This window comes from Lycium barbarum, chromosome 11 (genome assembly GCF_019175385.1).
Source record: "Lycium barbarum isolate Lr01 chromosome 11, ASM1917538v2, whole genome shotgun sequence".
NCBI classification, from domain to species: Eukaryota; Viridiplantae; Streptophyta; class Magnoliopsida; order Solanales; family Solanaceae; genus Lycium; species Lycium barbarum.
This window is the reverse complement of record NC_083347.1, coordinates 3,353,385-3,370,796: the sequence shown is the minus strand read 5'-3', so window position 1 is coordinate 3,370,796 and position 17,412 is coordinate 3,353,385. Positions and strand designations below refer to the sequence as shown.

Genomic DNA, 17,412 nt, shown 5'->3' with positions numbered 1-17,412 from the left:
CTTAAAGTGTCACATAAATTGGAATGGAGGAGTATCCCTTTGGACAAAGATGACTTCGCTAACTTATCTATCTATATAGTGTAATTTTTTCGGTTAAGAAATATCAATTATCATCACTTCGACAGAGATAACTCTGCTATACCTAAACTTACTGGTGACTTATTGCTAAGGAGATTCAAAATACATAGAAGTAGATATTTGAAAAAGTAGGTCAATTCAACGTACCATACAAACATAAAAAAGTAATTTGAATCGGTATTTCAATTTTATATATACGTCTTTTGATAAAGATCTAATGAAGCTACTTACGTCCCTTAGCTCTGCCTTCGCCCCTGAGTCTGTGGGGCGTGGAGGGGAAATGTATAGTGGGGAGGATGTTACTGATTGTGCAAGAGTGTAGACAGTGAAGTGGTGAAGAGATGAGCACGAGGACACGTGATGCGCAGATGAGAGCTAAATTGCGGCCAAGAAGTAACAAGGGGTGTCAAATTTAGGTGGCAAAGTGTAATATATTCAACACGTCTAAATTTGGATAATTCAAAGTAACGGATAAGGGTTTAGGGTTTAGGTTTCCATTAAGGTTTAGGGTTTAGGTTTCCATCAGGGTTTAGGGTCTTAGTTTCATGCAGCCTCAACTCTTAACCTATTTAATCTTCCCAAATTTTCCTCCTAATTACTACCTATGTGAAACTTTAGAACCGAAGTTGAGCAATTGAAATGAAATAACGGGCATACAACATGAAAGTTACAACTATACAATATCCAAATTTGAACATGAAAAAAAAAAAAAAAAAAAAACAAGAAATGAAATCATTATGCACTCCCAAATGGTGGTAAGCATTCCCCATCCTTCAACATAGGTCCCGAATTTGATCCCCTAAAAATAAAATCATCTTTAAAAGAGAGCATTTTCCCCTCAAATTGAAAGTTTCAGGCATGAATCCGAATCAGTCAACCCCAAAACAAATACCGGACACCGGGTGAAAACCCACAGAAAAAAGAACTCGATCACTCATGAATTTATCTCTAGCTAACTGGGAAGGAGGGCCACTTTTAAGGAAAGAACATAGTGAAAGATATCGATAAGGAACAAGAAAACAGAACACTTCAAGGAGCATTTCAGGGTATTCCTGATCAGTAATTGAATACGAAGCCTTACCAAATTCACTTCATAAGATAACATAGAAAACAATTATCGAAAACACGAATTGAATATGAAACCTTACCAAGTTCACTTCATAAGATTACATAGAAAACAATTAGCTTCCATAGAAAACAATTATCGAAAACACGAATTAGTCACAAAATTGTTAGATGGAAAAGCTGAGTAATTTTTCACAAGATACAGGTCGGCTAAACAAGCAAGAGAGCCTCTGGAGTGTATAATATTCCTAATATATAGCACTCTATTCCTTTTGCTTCTGTCAGGAACTTACCCTTATAGCAGAACTTTACAGTACATCTAAGGGAAAAAGGGTGAGGATTACTCATCGAAAAGTTTTTGTTCCACCAAAAACTGCAAGACTCTGAAACGGGTAAACAAGAAGGCCGGAAACAATAGTTCTGAGCAAAAATCCGTGCGGAAAAAGAATGAGACTGCCACACTATGTGGCCTTAATTCGTTGTCTTCAACTTCTGCAGTCATCTGGTGACTATAATAGAACATCAAGAGAAAAATAAAGGCTACCATTGTGTTTGAGTGATCTCATGTTGGAGGTTGCCATGTTCCTGGTCTAAAGGATTCACCGGAACCAGTTGGCTCTGTCGACCTGAAAACAAACAAGATATATTTAAGTCATTGCCTATGATAATTAGATTGACTAATAGCTAGTCATCCTGCTATTATTCATTCTATGTAAGATTATTTCCACTAGTGAGAACTTAAAATCATAAAAAGAACTATGGTTTCCAGCGTATGTTAGGTGGATCAGTAGAAGGGTATATTTTTATTTTTTTTGATGATGTAAGTGTTTTATAATCACAAAGGCATCAAGCGGATGCATAGTTACAAAAGAGGAGGAAACATCAGCTCATACAAAGATAACAAAAAACCTATCATAAGTCTAGAGAGCTGACAAATCCAAGAATCTACCATAAGACTAAGGAGCTAATAAAATCCAAAAAAGAGTCTGGGTTATATGCAGGGGTAAGATTAATCCAGCTAAAAAGAGTAGGCAGGCATCTGGCCTTGAGATATGAGCTGGCAGTTACAATACCATGAAAACATCTTTGGTTCCTTTCCAACCATAAGCACCACAAAATGCAAGCAGGGACCATAGACCAGATTCTTCTGATGGCCTTCCCAATTTTCCAAGAACTCCAACAGACAAAACTTCCCTGACAGTGCGAGGTATAACCCATTGCAAACCAAACAAAGTGAGGAACATATTCCACACATCTGTAGCAACTGGACAGTGTAAGAATAGGTGGTTAATGGTTTCAAAGGTGCAATGACACATGTAACATCTAATAGCGAGATGAAATTTCCTTTTCATGAGGTTGTCCAGAGTTAAACAAGCCCTTTTTAAAGCGACCCAGCAGAAACAGGAGACTTTAGGCGGTAAATTGATTTTCCAAATGACAAACAAGAGAACTTTTTGTGCTTGATATCTGACACGATAAGCACATTGCTGCTTCAGTTACTTTTGGTCTAGCATGTCTATATAACACAGTATGTAAGTTTTATAAGCGGGAGAACACAATAACAAGCCAAATTCATAGGTCGCAAGAGAAATTATTTGAGGACTATTTCTCGCTTATCCTCCACTTTCCTTTTCACTTCTTTACTTTTTCCTGTTCTTATCAATGATTACAAGAGTGAAAACCTAGTGAAAGCAGTCCACACTGAAAAAAAAATATTGCTTTGGCTCACCTTTTTTCATTCTGTGTATCAGATGTTTCTGCGGTTTTATCACCTACAGAAATGAAGATGCAATCAAAACAAAGTCCAGAAACAATTGACCATAATTTAGCTGAAGAGAAGAATAAAAACAGGAAAAGGAGAACAGTTGCAGAACCAAAAGATATATTGTGCTATGGATTAACATCAGACCATAATGTATCGCAAAACAAAAACAACTGCTTAGTTCCAAGCAAAAAGGGGAAAGCAGAAAATTATTCGGTTTGCTGGTAAAAGACTGTATTTGAAATCATGGTAATTATTAGACTCATTAACCCACTTACTGTACGTGAGCGATTTAGCAAAAAGCGGAACATCACACCTATATTACTCAATACAGGTGATTAGTAATAACAAATGGGCATTTACATCTATATCATTCAAGTTAGGAATTTAGTCGCCCAGTTAAGCACCAAGTTGCTATTTAATTAAAGGTTATCATACAAGCGGAGGATAAACAATACCTTCCGGTATTGTATACTACAATATTCAGTATAATGATATCCCTTTTAATAATCCCGGCAATACGATATTCCGTATTATAATTTGGATGTATTATACTCCTATCTCCGTCCCAGTAATACACACGTGCATCTTATTGACAAACCAAAACACCCTCTAACATGTTATGCTACAAAAAAAAAAAAAAATCCCTCTCTGTTAGTCCCATAAGCTACTCCCAATTACCAAAAGTGGCACATATAACGAATGTTTCCACACATCCATACATGATATGCCCGCCCTTTTAAATGCATGTAAAACAACCTTCAACTCATTTTCTGATGTAGAGGTGACAAAAATTTGCTATTAAAGGTTCATAAGGTTTTAACAAAGTGAAGATCATTGGAGGAACAGTTCAAGAAAAAAGGGGGCTAAGAAGGATAGACAAAGAATAAATTGGAAGAAGGTGGTTTTTTTTGTTCAGGATAGGAGCTTGGCGTCAATCTTGTGGTTGGCTACACATCTACTTGTCCTCTGGCCAGCGTTTGAACTTAAATTTAGTTACAAGAGTCAGTCAACTCTAATTGTGGTAGATTAAATTTCACCATGGGGTTGCCTTCTGGAAATCTCATATCCTAAAACATCTTTTGAGTCTTTCATACGGTGAAATTAGAAGAATAGAACTCATTAAATATCTGCAGATGCTACTGAACATATTAAATAAAGGAGCTTTAAGAGAAAAAATAAAAAATTCCCTAAAAGGGTAGTGCAATTTGCAAAAAGGAAGCTCACATGGAGAGGAGAAATGGTTTTGCAAGTTTAGGTTTCTAAAACGAATAAGTTCTGATTGCAAAACCAAACAGGCCCTAGCTTAAAGAATGGAGATGGGTACTTTTGTAGGGTAGGGTGATACCTTCTGAAGCATCTGGAAATTGTTGAACGAAACTCTTTAAATCTGGGCCATCAGCTTTACCTAGGGACAAGGTGAAGAGGAATAAACGTCATGCAGATCAACTAGCAATTTGATTCCCCTTTCAAAGGATAGAGTAAAACTGTAGTTAGCAACTTACCAATGTTTGTGGCTTTCCGCTTGCCTTCTTTGGCCTTTCTTTCCTCCTCTTCCTTCTTGAGACCTTAGAGCAACAAAAAAATAATATATTATCAGAAAGGTGGTCGTCCTACTGACAGCCAATCCAATGATCACCGAAGTGTCTTAAAAAAGCATGCAAGTTTGGATCTTGGAAAATCTCAAACCGGACTAATAACAAAATTAAACTCATAACTCATAAGTAACTACCAGAACAGAAGCTAACTTTTTAAACATATAAAGCAGGAAAGAAAAATAAATCTAAGTGCCCCGGTAGTTTAAGCACCTAAACTTCTTTTGACTCCAACCAATGGTTAATTATGGGCCAAAGCAGAAAAGCATTTAAAAATTCAACCATCTAGAAGTTGAATGCTAAGTTGCTCAGACTCGGGTGCGGGTGTCCAATACGGGTGCGGATCTAGAGGTCGGATCCTTCATGATCTAAATTTTAAGATTCGGGGGTACGGATCTAGGTATGGATACGGGTGCTGGGATTCAGCTAAAAATAATTCAAATATCTAAAAAAGAGTTATAAAAATATGCCAGAATATAGTGGACTATTTATAAGGAAAAGAATGCACAAATTTTTGAGAGCAAGTTTGAAACTGTAATTATTATTAAGTATAGATGCATATTATTATTAAGTATAGATGCATCTCCTTACTATTATTTGGTGTACCATGGCTATTGCAAATGATACAGAGGTGTAACATGGCTATTGCAATAGCCCTAGCTTTTGTTTTAATTTCAAAAATCATTGTCCGTCTCAAATTTCTCTATCGATTTTGGTCAAAGTATCCAAAATCGTTTGACCAAATCGGGTACGGATCCCACCCCCACACCCACGTCGTGTCGACACGGGTGCGGCACCGAAAGTGAAGAGTCCGAGTGAGCTTCTTTCTATCTTCTCTTATAAACTTAAATATTCTAGGTGTTAGGAGTAAGTCAGTATATTAAAGTTGTTTTTTCAAGAGCAGTTAAGAAATCCATGAACCAAAAAGAGGCATAAAATTGGAAAACTTACGAGCAATATTAAGTTTAACAAATTCCCTTCTGGCCTCCAACTCAGCCATTTCCTGGTATAGAAATTATATAACCGTCAAATAACCGTTCAGGAAGTGAATTAAGCTAAATAAAATGCTTTTGATGGACAAGATCAAATCCCAAGACAACCCACTACTATAACTGTTCGCCTACGGCAAATCCCAAGACAACCAACTACTATAACTGTTCGCCTACGGACAGGGTCCAACCAAGTCAGATCGCACATACTTACACTTAAAAAACTGCATATCTGAATAATGGAAAGCATGTGCTAAAAGTGACAATTTGTGACCTACTTTTAATCACATAAGTTCCATCAGTTATTTGAAGGCAAATATTTGAGAAGCTTTGCAGTATTCTTTTTTTTTTGACAATAAATGTAATGATAGAAGCACCTCAACTAGATTGCACCGTATACACCGAGGACCTATGTTCAATTAATTGGGCATGACCGAAAAGTCATAAATGAAATGGCACAACAAACAAGAACCGCGAGAAGAAAAAACTGCATAGTGTTTCAAGTACCACAACGAAAATTGAAATAGTAGCCTGGAGCTGGAATTAATGGCAAAAGAAGAACAGGGGCTTGTGGGACTTTTGCTGGCTTGTTCTTTTTTTCTTTTTTTTTTTTTAAGACTCTGGTTAAATGCATATGGGTCCATTCCACAATGATGCTTTTCCAATGAATTATTTACCTATCAAAATCAAAATAAAAAGAAAATATCAAGTGACTATATACCTAAGAATTCATTGGAGTAGCAGACAAAGCAAGAGATATGGATTGCAAGCAAAAGCAACTATACTCAAATACCGGCGTATCACACTGATGTTGCAACCTTTTATACAACAATATGATTTGCCTGTGTTAATTCCAAATATGGGGAAAAAAAGCCAAACTATTCGGTTTATTAACATATGTTCTATAATTTTACCCATGCTGGTAAAGGGATAACAGTAATATTCTTGAACAAGACAATTCAAACAAAGAAAAGATGATGCTGGTTAATGATGGTCCATGATTATGAGCACGGAGTTTTAACATGAAAGGTCCAATTTTACCTCTGGAGTTGGAGCACTCTTCCGTTGTCCATTCAACCAACATATCCATTCAACTGCAATCAATCAATTGTAATTACTTGATGGCAACAAATGATGTGGTAATGTAACTTGAAAAGTTAATAATAGCAGCCAATTATTTTTCTTCATGACATATTAACATGATGGAGAAGGGTATTATACTTAGGGGTGTGTTTGGTATGGAGGAAAATATTTTCTAGTAAATGTTTTCCAATTGTTCCATGTTCAGTTGGTCAAAATGTTTTGGAAAACATTTTCTCTAGGAATACAAGTTCCTTAAAGATAAGGAATATGACCTCCCCACCCAACTCACTCCCACAGTATTGCGTCAAGTTACATATAAATGCTCTCGGGATAATATTTTTTGCTTACTTACCGAACACTAGAAAATAAGTAAGAAACCCACTTACTTTTTTTAAAAAAGAAAAAAACATTTTACTTCATACCAAACACAACCTGAGACCAAAAACAAGATCTAGAGCTGGCTAGGTGTTTCTCCCAATAAGGCATACCTGGAATGGAGGTTGGATCTTCCTCTCCTTTGAATGTCACCCATCTCTTTTCCTTCACTAATAAAATATAACAATATCACATAGAGCTCTTTAGTAGATAACATAATAAAAAACAAGCCATCTAGATACAACTTTTCGAACACCTGAATACTTGGGAGAGTTATAGGTAACTAGGTAAGTAATTCTTTTTTCCAATTTCCTCATGCAAAATCACCTCATTTCTTTTACTTGGTCAAGTCTGAACTCGTCAAAAATATTCCTCTTAGCTAGATATCCCAATAGGGTATGAAATGTTGGCAAAATGATGTATTTCATAAGATTTTGATTGCTAAAATAAGGATAAGAGACGAGTGTCACGCCCAAATTCCTCCACACTTTTTCTTATGCCTATATATACCTAATTTTGTTCCTACACCTCTCTAGTGGAGGTAGGCTTGTTTAATCCTGAGGAAACATTTTACATTGTTGAAATAGTAGTTTCTTACGACAGTGCTTAGCACGGCTCAAGCCACTTTGTGTATCTTCTTATAAATACTATTTATTATTGTATATCTTCCCCTTGTTTCCCGACATGAAATAGGCAATTTAATGGTCTAGTCTAGCAAAAATCAAAGTACATTATCAAACTAAAAGGAGCTTTGTACACCTTACATTGGGCCAAAATGGATTCCTCCAACATACAAAAATCAAAAGTACCCTTTACTCTTTTCCTTTCGTTTATTTGGGCACTAACAGTGTAGCATAAAGTACTCAACTTTCAAACAGCCAAATCATCATAACTAGCCATATTAGCCAAAACAAAAGCTAAGAAAGTTCAATATGAAGTACTAGAATCATCATTAAAGACAAATAAACAAACTGAATCCCACACTATTTCCTCATTGAACAAACAATGAATTAAACAACAAAATTAATTGGCATTAAAAGTAAGGAAAAATAAGAAAGAAGGAAAACGCACTTACTGACACCATCAAGCTCTTCTGTTCTTTTAAAATAACGATTGCCTGCTTTATCTATCCCTATAAAATTCTTGCTACTGAATATTCCTGCAAATCTCGCCCACAATTTCGACATGCCTTTTTTACGGATTTTAATATCCTTTGTTGGAAATCTCACTTAGTATTTCTCCAATTTAGTGCAGAATTAGCTTTGATTTTTTCAAGGAGAAGGCAAGTGTTTGTTGTACATTTCGAGTTTGAGAAAAGGACCAAAATCATCCATAATGTTTGGGTTTGGATCAAAATCATACATATTCTTTCATATGGTGCACTAATAGTACATTATGTTTGCATAAGTGGTGCACTTTTAGTCACAATCCCAAATAAATTTAACGGAAAAGAACAAAAATGCCCCTGAACTTTTAGAAAAGGTATAAAAATACCCTTTATTCATCTATTTTGCTAAAACTACCCCTCAATTCAACTTTTTGGCTCATTTATTCCCCTTGACTAACGGACAACACTATTTTTTTTTTTTTTAAAAAAAATTAAATTGCACATGACATTTTATTACTGAAAAATTGATTTATTCTTTTAAAAAGAAATCTGAAACCTTGGAATTTTTTTAAATTTGGAAAACTTTTTTTTAACGAGTAAAACCTTGACTAACGGACAACACTAATTTTTTTTCTTTTCAAAATGTGAAAAATTGGATTTTTATAAAAATCTGAAAAAATTAAATTTTTTATGGAAAAACTGTGTTTAAAAATAAAACCAGAAAGCTATCTTTTTTTAAATCTAGAAGAAAATTATGGAGTATTAGTTTTGCACATTTTACTTAAAAAAACAATCAGTTTTTCAGATTTAAAATTGAATTTTCTAAAAAAAAAATGGGGTTTCCACCCGTTAATTTTTTTTTTCCAAACTTAAAAAAATTCCACATGTTTTAATGAAAATCCAATTCTGTTTTTTTTATATATATATATAAAAGGCTTACTACATTTGTTTTTTTAAAGAAATGGATGTTGAAAAATTATTTTTCCTTATTCTACAAATAACGATTTTTCAGATTTCTTTTTAAAAGAATAAATCAATTTTTCAGTAATAAAATGTCATGTGCAATTTTTTTTTTTTTTTTTTTTTAAAATTAGTGTTGTCCGTTAGTCAAGGGGAATAAATGAGTCAAAAAGTTGAATTGAGGGGTAGTTTTAGCAAAATAGATGAATAAAGGGTATTTTTATACCTTTTCTAAAAGTTCAGGGGCATTTTTGTTCTTTTCCGTTAAATTTATTTGGGATTGTGACTAAAAGTGCACCACTTATGCAAACATAATGTACTATTAGTGCACCATGTGAAAGAATATGCATGATTTTGATCCAAACCCAAACATTATGGATGATTTTGGTCCTTTTCTCTTTCGAGTTTCCTACATCTCTTTGCAGGAAAATGCCGCTTGCTGGCTTGGGCTGTTAACCCAAATGGTGCCGTTTGCTGGCTTGGGCTATGGGATTTAGTGGGTTGGTCCGTATTATAATAGGCTTTACACAAATGTCCGTTTGCGTTTTTAAGGCTATCATTTAGATTTTGTCCGTACTTTTACAACAACAATAACATATCCAGTGTAATCCCAGAACAAGTGGGATCTGGGGAGTATAGAATGTACGCAGATCTTAGTTCTACCTTTATGGGGTAGAGAGGTTATTTCCCATAGACCCTAATCTCAAAATAAGCTTAGTGTTGGAAATACGGTCCTTAAAAAATTTCCTTCCAAATAACATTAGATTTGAGTATAATGTTTACCCACATGTTACTCAATGTAAGAGACAAAATATTATATTGTTGTCTAACGTTTAAATAACTTACAAAATTTTAGACCATGGTCTACCTTTTCCTCATACGATTTCCAGTTTGCTCAAAAAGAATCTTTAGACCGTAATTTAAAAGGTTTATAGATTGTAAGAAAAATAAAAAGAGGGTCATTTTCTAAACAGTTGTCTAAAAAGGAACAACTGGTGAAAATTTCTTATAAGATGTCTAGTTAACTTAAATAGCTATTCACCCAATTGTTTAAACTAAAGCCGTCGGATATAGAATATAAGATATAAGTCACATATAATATTTGTATAATCATGCGTAATCTATTTATACCTGCTAGAAAAAAGTAAACAGTGAATCCATCCGCCTATTTATATAAAAATCTCCAATTCTTTTCTTTTTCCCAAGATATGTGGTAGTGCAATTTTCAACTATTAGGAGTTTGGACGATATTTGCCAAATAACGTTTCAAAATCTTTTACAAAAGAATTTTATCAGTATTAGCCAATTAATAACCGTAAGTTACTTGGGATCCAACAAGCTAAATGGAGATTATGGTTAAGCAAGTAAAATGTGTTGACTAGTCCATGAAATGTCACATTTGTCATCATGTAATACATTATATGAGGTACTCTGATTTCTGAGTACTCATATTTCGAAATCCATTTCACTTGATATTAGTTTAATCTAAAGAGAAGTGAAAGTGTTCATTCAATATTTAAAAAAAAAATACGTATTTACCTCAGTACTCATATTACGAAATCCATTTCACTTGATAGTAGTTTTAATCTAAAGAGAAGTGAAAGCGCTCATTCAATATTTAAAAAAAAAAAAAAAAAAATTACGTATTTACCTGATTGTCAAAGAAATGCGTGAAACCAGACATGTTGGCCAGAGTGGCGGCCGCAGGTTGTGGGACAGATTCTGCTTGACAGCCGCCAACACAATTTTTAATCCCCCAAAAGAAAGAAAAAAAGTACGCCAAATAAATTAATACGTATTAATGAAAAAACAGAGGAGTTGTGGAGGAAATGAATCTAGCTACATTTCAATCTTTACAATACTTCATCTAATGAAACCAAATACTACTACTTTTAGTACTTACTAAGGGCTTGTTTGACCAAGACAAGAGTTAGAATTTAAATTTGAAGTTTTAATTTGAAATTTGTATTTGTTTTTATGATATTTGAATAAAATTGAACTTTCAATTTGAAGTTTTGATTTCAAATCTCAACTTCATCTAAAAAAAATAGAATTACAATTTCAAGTTTGTGATCGCAATTTTTTAAAGTTTAAAAACTTGACCCATAAGTTTATATTCTGCAAAAGATAAGATTTATAATTTAAAATTTGTAAAAAAAAAAAACTCATGCTCGACGTGAAGAGATTGTTTGTACCACATGGAAGGATTATATTAAAGAATAGCTAGCTACTATTATTGTTGATTTATTGGATCGGTGGATCATTTTAAAATTATGAGTACTTACAAGTTGTAATAATGTGTACTCGCAAGCATTTATTTATAAAACGAACATGGAAATATATGATTTATTGTCCGGCGTATTAGGATATTCGGATACATTATTTATGAACTATGGTTGCTCATTTGGTGATATTAATAAGAGTTGAGGAGGTTTTGATAGTTTCACAAATTATGGGGGATTTTCATATTTATGAGAAAAAAAAACACTTTCGAAATTCAAATGGGATGCCAAAATGAAATTTCAACTTCAATCTACCCCTATCCAAATTAGTGATTGCAAATCATAATTTGAAATTCATTTCTAAATGCCTACTAAAATTTTCTTTCTTTTCTATGAAGTAATCGGAGTGTAGAAATGGTTATATGTTGTATACGGTAAAAACTGGATAGGAGGCAAATCGATGGAGCGAGGAACCGGAGGAAAGAGTAGGGACGTGCCGGATACTATTCGCCCTTGACCGGGGCAATGCTTGGGCCGAAGCTAAGCAAAGAGACCGACGGATCTGCCTTCTGCATCGTTGGAGCGGCCAAGCCCGAGGACTCGGGCTTTCATAGCCGTTGGTCCGATCGGGCGGTGATCCGAGTGACCGTTATCCCGAGTGACTGTTATCCCGAGTGGCCGTTTGTCCGTGTGGCCGTTGCAGACAAGCTACATGCCAGTAACGTCAAATCACGGTCAACTACCTACCATGCGTGTGTCAGACGACGCCGTCAGTCTAATCCCACCAAATCCGTGCAGAGCAGTCCTTGTTATTATTATTTTATTGCCTCATATTGTAAGAGAACCATGGGAGTGCCACTATAAATAGAGCACACCCCCCTCCTTGGAGGGGGTTGGCTCTTCTTACTTTCCAAGAACATTTGTAGTAGAAGAATTCTTATATACAAACTCTTTCATCATTTAATTCGGCCAAGGCCACCCGTTATTGTTATTATTGCATTTCATCCATCAAGTATCATACATTGTTCACAAACCTTTGTATCGCTAGCCCACTGTCGTCATTAGCCGTTCTACCAAGGAACCTTCAAATATTTTGTTTTCTTTGTCTAGCACACATCAAGAACAAAGCACATATCCTATACTCACTTATAAATTTAATTGATTATCCGAATCCGGGGTAAACAGTTTGGCGCCCACCGTGGGGCTAGGATAATAGTGGTCTTTGGCCTTGATTTCTACCATATTCATCAAAACCAAAAGTGTCCCTACTCCTACCCATCTCTGTGAAAACGGTCCAAATGGCTGACGTCGAACAATCCGGTCATGTCAACAATACCGAGATCGTGGCGGAAAACGAAGGGAGCGGACTGCGGGCATTGCCGAACCCCGCTGATCCGAACCCCGTTGATTCAAGGGAAGGACTCTACCGGCAAAATACCGTAGATCAAGAGAACGCAGCCCTACTGGCCACCGATCCTCTAAACACTCACCATTCCGTTACATTGTCCTGGGATCGAGGCCGGAGAGAACCGGACGCACCAAACGACGGCATTAACTTACGTTTAATCTTTGAAATGTTGCAGGAACAAAGGGCGGCAATCGCCGAGCAAGGATTAGCGATTGCCCAACTGCAGAGCGGAAAGGGTGAAGCAGGGCCGGTAAAGGCAAAGCGTACAGTTGAAACCGGAAGAAACGAAGCATGAATGATCGAGAGCGACGGCTCCGGAGCCGGCTCCTCAACTGAGGTCCTAAAGATGCTCGAAACCTTGGCGAAATGGGTGGATTCGACCGAGAAGAGGGTCGAGACGTACAATTCTCGGGTGGACCAGATATCGGGGGCTCCACCTTTACTGAAGGGGCCGAATTCGAAAAGGTACATCCAAAGGCCTTTTCCACCGAGTGCGGCCCCGAAAATGATCCCGAAGAGGTTCAAAATGCCCGACATACAGAAGTATGACGGCACCACGGACCCACACGAGCACGTGACCTCATATACTAGTGCCATAAAAGGCAATGATATGGAAGAAGATGAGATCGAGTCGGTATTGCTGAAGAAATTTGGGGGAACTCTGTCGAAGGGAGCGTTGACGTGGTATGACCATCTAACCGAGCACTCGATCACTTCTTTCGAAATGCTCGCCGATGCGTTCGTAAAGGCACATGCCGGTGCAAAAAAGGTGCAGGCCCGTAAGGCCGATATCTTCCAGATAACTCAAAGGGACGATGAGCTACTACGGGAGTTCGTTACCCGGTTCCAGAGGGAACGAATGGAACTCCCCCCAGTGCCAGAAGAATGGGCCGCACAAGCTTTCACAAAAGGGCTCAACATGCTAAGTTCAGTTGCCTCGGCCAAGTTGAAAGAAAATTTGCTGGAATACGAGGCCGTGACATGGGCCGATGGCCACAATCGGTATGAATTGAAGATTCGGGTAGAGGATGATCAGTTCGAGCTCTCTCCGGCAAGGTTAAAAGCGGATAGAGGGTTCGAGAAGTCGAGGAAAGGTTATGAAGTGAAGTCGGAATCGTCGAAAGAAAGATTCCGGCCATACTCCCACTCGGAGAGACCAACTTTAGGTCGGAAAGGCCAAGGGAAAGCCCAAACCACCTCTCCGGTCGAGGTAGCAAGCTGCTCGAGCGCCCGCCAAACAGCCGGGGACTCTCTTTCAGAAGCGACGCCGGAAGTTCCGTCAATAATAAGGGTCCACCGAATATTTTGGAGTACAACTTCAACGTCAATACCTCGGGCCTTGTATCGGCCATCGGCCGCGTCCCAGATGTGCGATGGCCGAAACCACTAAGGTCAGACCCGGGGCAGCGGGATCCGAGCGTGGTGTGTGAATATCACGGTACCCATTGTCACAAAACGGAGGATTGCCGCCAGTTAAGAGAAGAGGTAGCCCGGTTGTTAAAGAACGGCCACCTCCGAGATCTATTGAGCGAGCGTGCCAAAAATCACTACAAAGAAAGGGAAGCTCATTGAGGGGTCGAACCGGTTTAACACCAGCATACAATCAATATGATAGTTAGGGGTATTGACGTCCCTCGAGGACCGGTAATGAAACGGACCAAGGTCTCGATTGTTCGTGAAAAACGCATCCGAGACCATTCTACCAGGGGCTCTATTTTCTTAGATGACGAAGACGCGGAAGGCATCGTTCAGCCACACAACGATGCACTGGTAATTTCTGTACTTGTCTTTAAAACTAAGGTTAAGCATATTTTGGTTGACCTAGGTAGCTCGGCCAACATCATCCGATGGAGAGTGGTCGAACAGCTAGGGTTGCTCGGTAGGATTGTACCGGTAGCCCTGGTACTCAGCGGGTTCAATATGGCTAGTGAAACCACGAAGGGAGAGATCTCGTTGCCCGTAAACGTGGATGGCACCATTCAACAAACGATGTTCTATGTGATCGAAGGGGACATGAAATATAACGCGTTATTGGGCAGACCCTGGATACATGGCATGAAGGCAGTTCCTTCAACACTGCATCAGTTGCTGAAATTCCCCACTCCGGAGGGGGTGAAAACCATCCGGGGTGAGCAGCCCGCAGCAAAGGAAATGTTCGCAGTAGATGAGGCAGCTCCCCGGCCCGAGAAGCCGGCTCAGGAAGAGAAGGGTACAACCGGAGGGGAGGTCCCCCAATAGCAACTAAAGTATACTGGACCGGATCCAGTGCATAAAGAGGACGACTTCGGGATGCCCAGATCCTTTGTCATGCCGGATGACTCGGACGCGACCAAGTCAACCGTGGAGGAGCTGGAGCAGATCATCTTGTTCGAGTTCTTACCGGACAGAAAGGTATACCTGGGCACGGGGCTCACCCCGGAGCTCAGGCGTAAATTAATTGAGTTTCTTCGAGCTAACGCCGATTTCTTTGCATGGTCGCATATAGATATGACAGGTATATCACCGGAAATAGCATCACACAAACTCAGCTTGGACGGGAAGTTTCCCCCGGTCAAGCAAAAAAGAAGGCCCATGTCAAAACCAAAGCACGCCTTCGTGAAAGACGAGGTAACGAAGCTTTTGAATATAGGTTCCATCCGGGAGGTGAAATACCCGGATTGGCTTGCTAACGTGGTGGTGGTGCCCAAAAAAGGTAATAAATTTCGAATGTGTGTCGATTATAAGGATTTAAACAAGGCATGCCCGAAGGATTCATTTCCATTGCCTCACATCGACAGAATGATCGATGCGACGGCCGGGCATGAAATGTTAAGTTTTCTCGATGCTTACTCCGGGTACAACCAAATCCGGATGCACCCGGAGGACCAAGAGAAAACATCCTTCATCACCCGTTATGGGACTTACTGTCATAACGTCATGCCTTTCGGATTAAAAAATGCTGGTGCAACTTACCAACGCCTAGTTAATGGGATGTTCGAAGAACAAATAGGGAAAACGATAGAAGTTTATGTTAACGATGTGGTTGTTAAGTCCCTGGAAACAGAGGACCATTTAAAGCATTTGCAGGAAACCTTCGATGTACTTCGCAGATACAACATAAAGCTCAACCCGGAGAAGTGTGCCTTCGGCGTTAGGTCTGGTAAATTTCTGGGATTCATGGTGTCAAACCGGGGAATTGAAATAAACCCGGACAAGATCAAGGTCATCGAGGACATCGAGGTCGTGAACAACATAAAGGGGGTACAAAAGCTCACCGGGCGGATAGCGGCGCTGAGTCGCTTCATTTCGAGGTCCTCGGACAGGAGTCACCGTTTCTTCTCTTTGCTCAGAAAGAAGAACGACTTCGTTTGGACACCGGAGTGCCAAGAAGCCCTAGGGGAATTGAAGAAGTATTTATCCAGCCCCCCATTGCTGCACACACCGAGGTCCGACGAGCCATTCTTCCTCTATTTAGCAGTCTCCGAAATGGCGGTAAGCGGCGTTTTGGTCCGAGAAGAATCAGGTACGCAATTCCCTATCTATTATGTAAGTAGAACTTTGGGGGATGCAGAGACCCGTTATCCCCATTTGGAAAAACTGGCATTAGCATTGGTAAGCGCTTCCAGAAAGCTCAAACCTTATTTTTAAATGCCATCCCATATGTGTGGTAACCACTTACCCTTTAAAAAACATCATGCATAAACCTGAGTTATCCGGTAGGTTAACAAAATGGGCTATAGAAATTAGCAGTTACGATATCGAGTACAAGCCTCGGACGGCCATCAAATCCCAAATCTTGGCCGATTTTGTGGCAGACTTTACCCCGGCCATGGTCCCCGAGGTCGAGAAGGAACTTTTGCTGACCTCGGGAAAGACCACGGGCATTTGGTCTCTACATACGGACGGGGCCTCGAATCTTAGAGGTTCCGGCCTAGGGATTGTCCTTAGGACCCCGGCCGGGGAGGTCATCCGACAGTCCGTTAGAACTGCTAGATTGACTAACAATGAAGCCGAGTATGAGGCTATGATTGCAGGTTTGGAATTAGCTCGAAGCATGGGAGCCGAAACAATCGAGGCAAAGTGCGACTCGCTTTTGGTCGTGAACCAGGTGAACGGCGTATTCGAGGTAAAGGACGAACGGATGCAGCGGTACCTCAAAAAAACACAGGTGGTACTTCATCAATTTAAAAAGTAGACCATGCAGCACATACCGAGGGAGCAGAACAGCGAAACCGATGCATTAGCAAACTTGGGATCCTCGGCTGAGGGGGAGGAAATCAACCTCGGGGCAACGGTGCACTTATCAAACACGACCATAGAAACTGGGCACGCCAAAATATACACAATGGGCTTGACCTGGGATTGGCGCAATAAGTACATCGACTACTTGCGTGATGGTAAGCTCCCGAAGTACCCGAAGGAGTCACGATCGATACGGACCAAGGCTGCCCGCTTTTGCTTGGTGGACGGTCAACTGTATCGACGCTCTTTCCTCGGTCCTTTAGCTAAGTGTTTGGGCCCTGGTGAAACGGAATATGTGATAAGAGAGGTGTACGAGGGAACCTGCGGCAACCACTCCGGTGCAGAAGCTTTGGTTCTAAAAATTGTCAGGGCCGGTTATTACTGGAACCGGATGGACGAGGACACGGAAATTTTTGTCCAAAAATGTGACGGGTGTCAGAAGCATGCTCTGATGATTCACCAGCCCGGGGAGTTGCTGCATTCGGTCATCTCACCTTGGCCTTTCATGAAGTGGGGAATGGACATTGTTGGTCCGTTACCTCGGGC

The 17,412-nt window shown here is 39.2% G+C and overlaps 1 protein-coding gene across 6 annotated transcripts; it reads right to left on the bottom strand.

Annotated features, from left to right (window-relative positions):
* Positions 1 to 1,138: 1,138 nt before the first annotated feature.
* LOC132618181 (uncharacterized) lies at positions 1,139 to 9,515 on the bottom strand. Of its 6 annotated transcripts, none has more exons than XM_060333238.1 (10): positions 9,424 to 9,515; positions 8,023 to 8,257; positions 7,061 to 7,117; positions 6,531 to 6,583; positions 5,452 to 5,503; positions 4,411 to 4,473; positions 4,254 to 4,313; positions 2,873 to 2,915; positions 2,217 to 2,407; positions 1,245 to 1,769 (listed from the first exon to the last, which is right to left on the bottom strand). In XM_060333238.1, the coding sequence occupies exons 2-10, from the start codon at positions 8,132 to 8,134 to the stop codon at positions 1,684 to 1,686; spliced, it is 717 nt and encodes a 238-aa protein (XP_060189221.1). In that variant the 5' UTR covers positions 8,135 to 8,257; positions 9,424 to 9,515; the 3' UTR covers positions 1,245 to 1,683. The 6 variants fall into 6 exon arrangements, with proteins under 6 accessions (XP_060189226.1, XP_060189221.1, XP_060189223.1 ...); XM_060333240.1 differs by having other exon boundaries at positions 2,217 to 2,337; positions 9,424 to 9,508; XM_060333241.1 differs by lacking the exon at positions 2,217 to 2,407 and having other exon boundaries at positions 9,424 to 9,493.
* Positions 9,516 to 17,412: the final 7,897 nt, after the last annotated feature.

Bases quoted from the DNA above. Each gene is read 5' to 3' on its own strand.
- LOC132618181 (XM_060333238.1), bottom strand. From the start codon at position 8,134: ATGTCGAAATTGTGGGCGAGATTTGCAGGAATATTCAGTAGCAAGAAT. The intron at 6,584-7,060 runs GTATGCCTTATT...GATTGATTGCAG, and splicing joins AGATCCAACCTCCATTCCAG to TTGAATGGATATGTTGGTTG. The intron at 1,770-2,216 runs GTATTGTAACTG...GTTTGTTTTCAG, and splicing joins GAACCAAAGATGTTTTCATG to GTCGACAGAGCCAACTGGTT.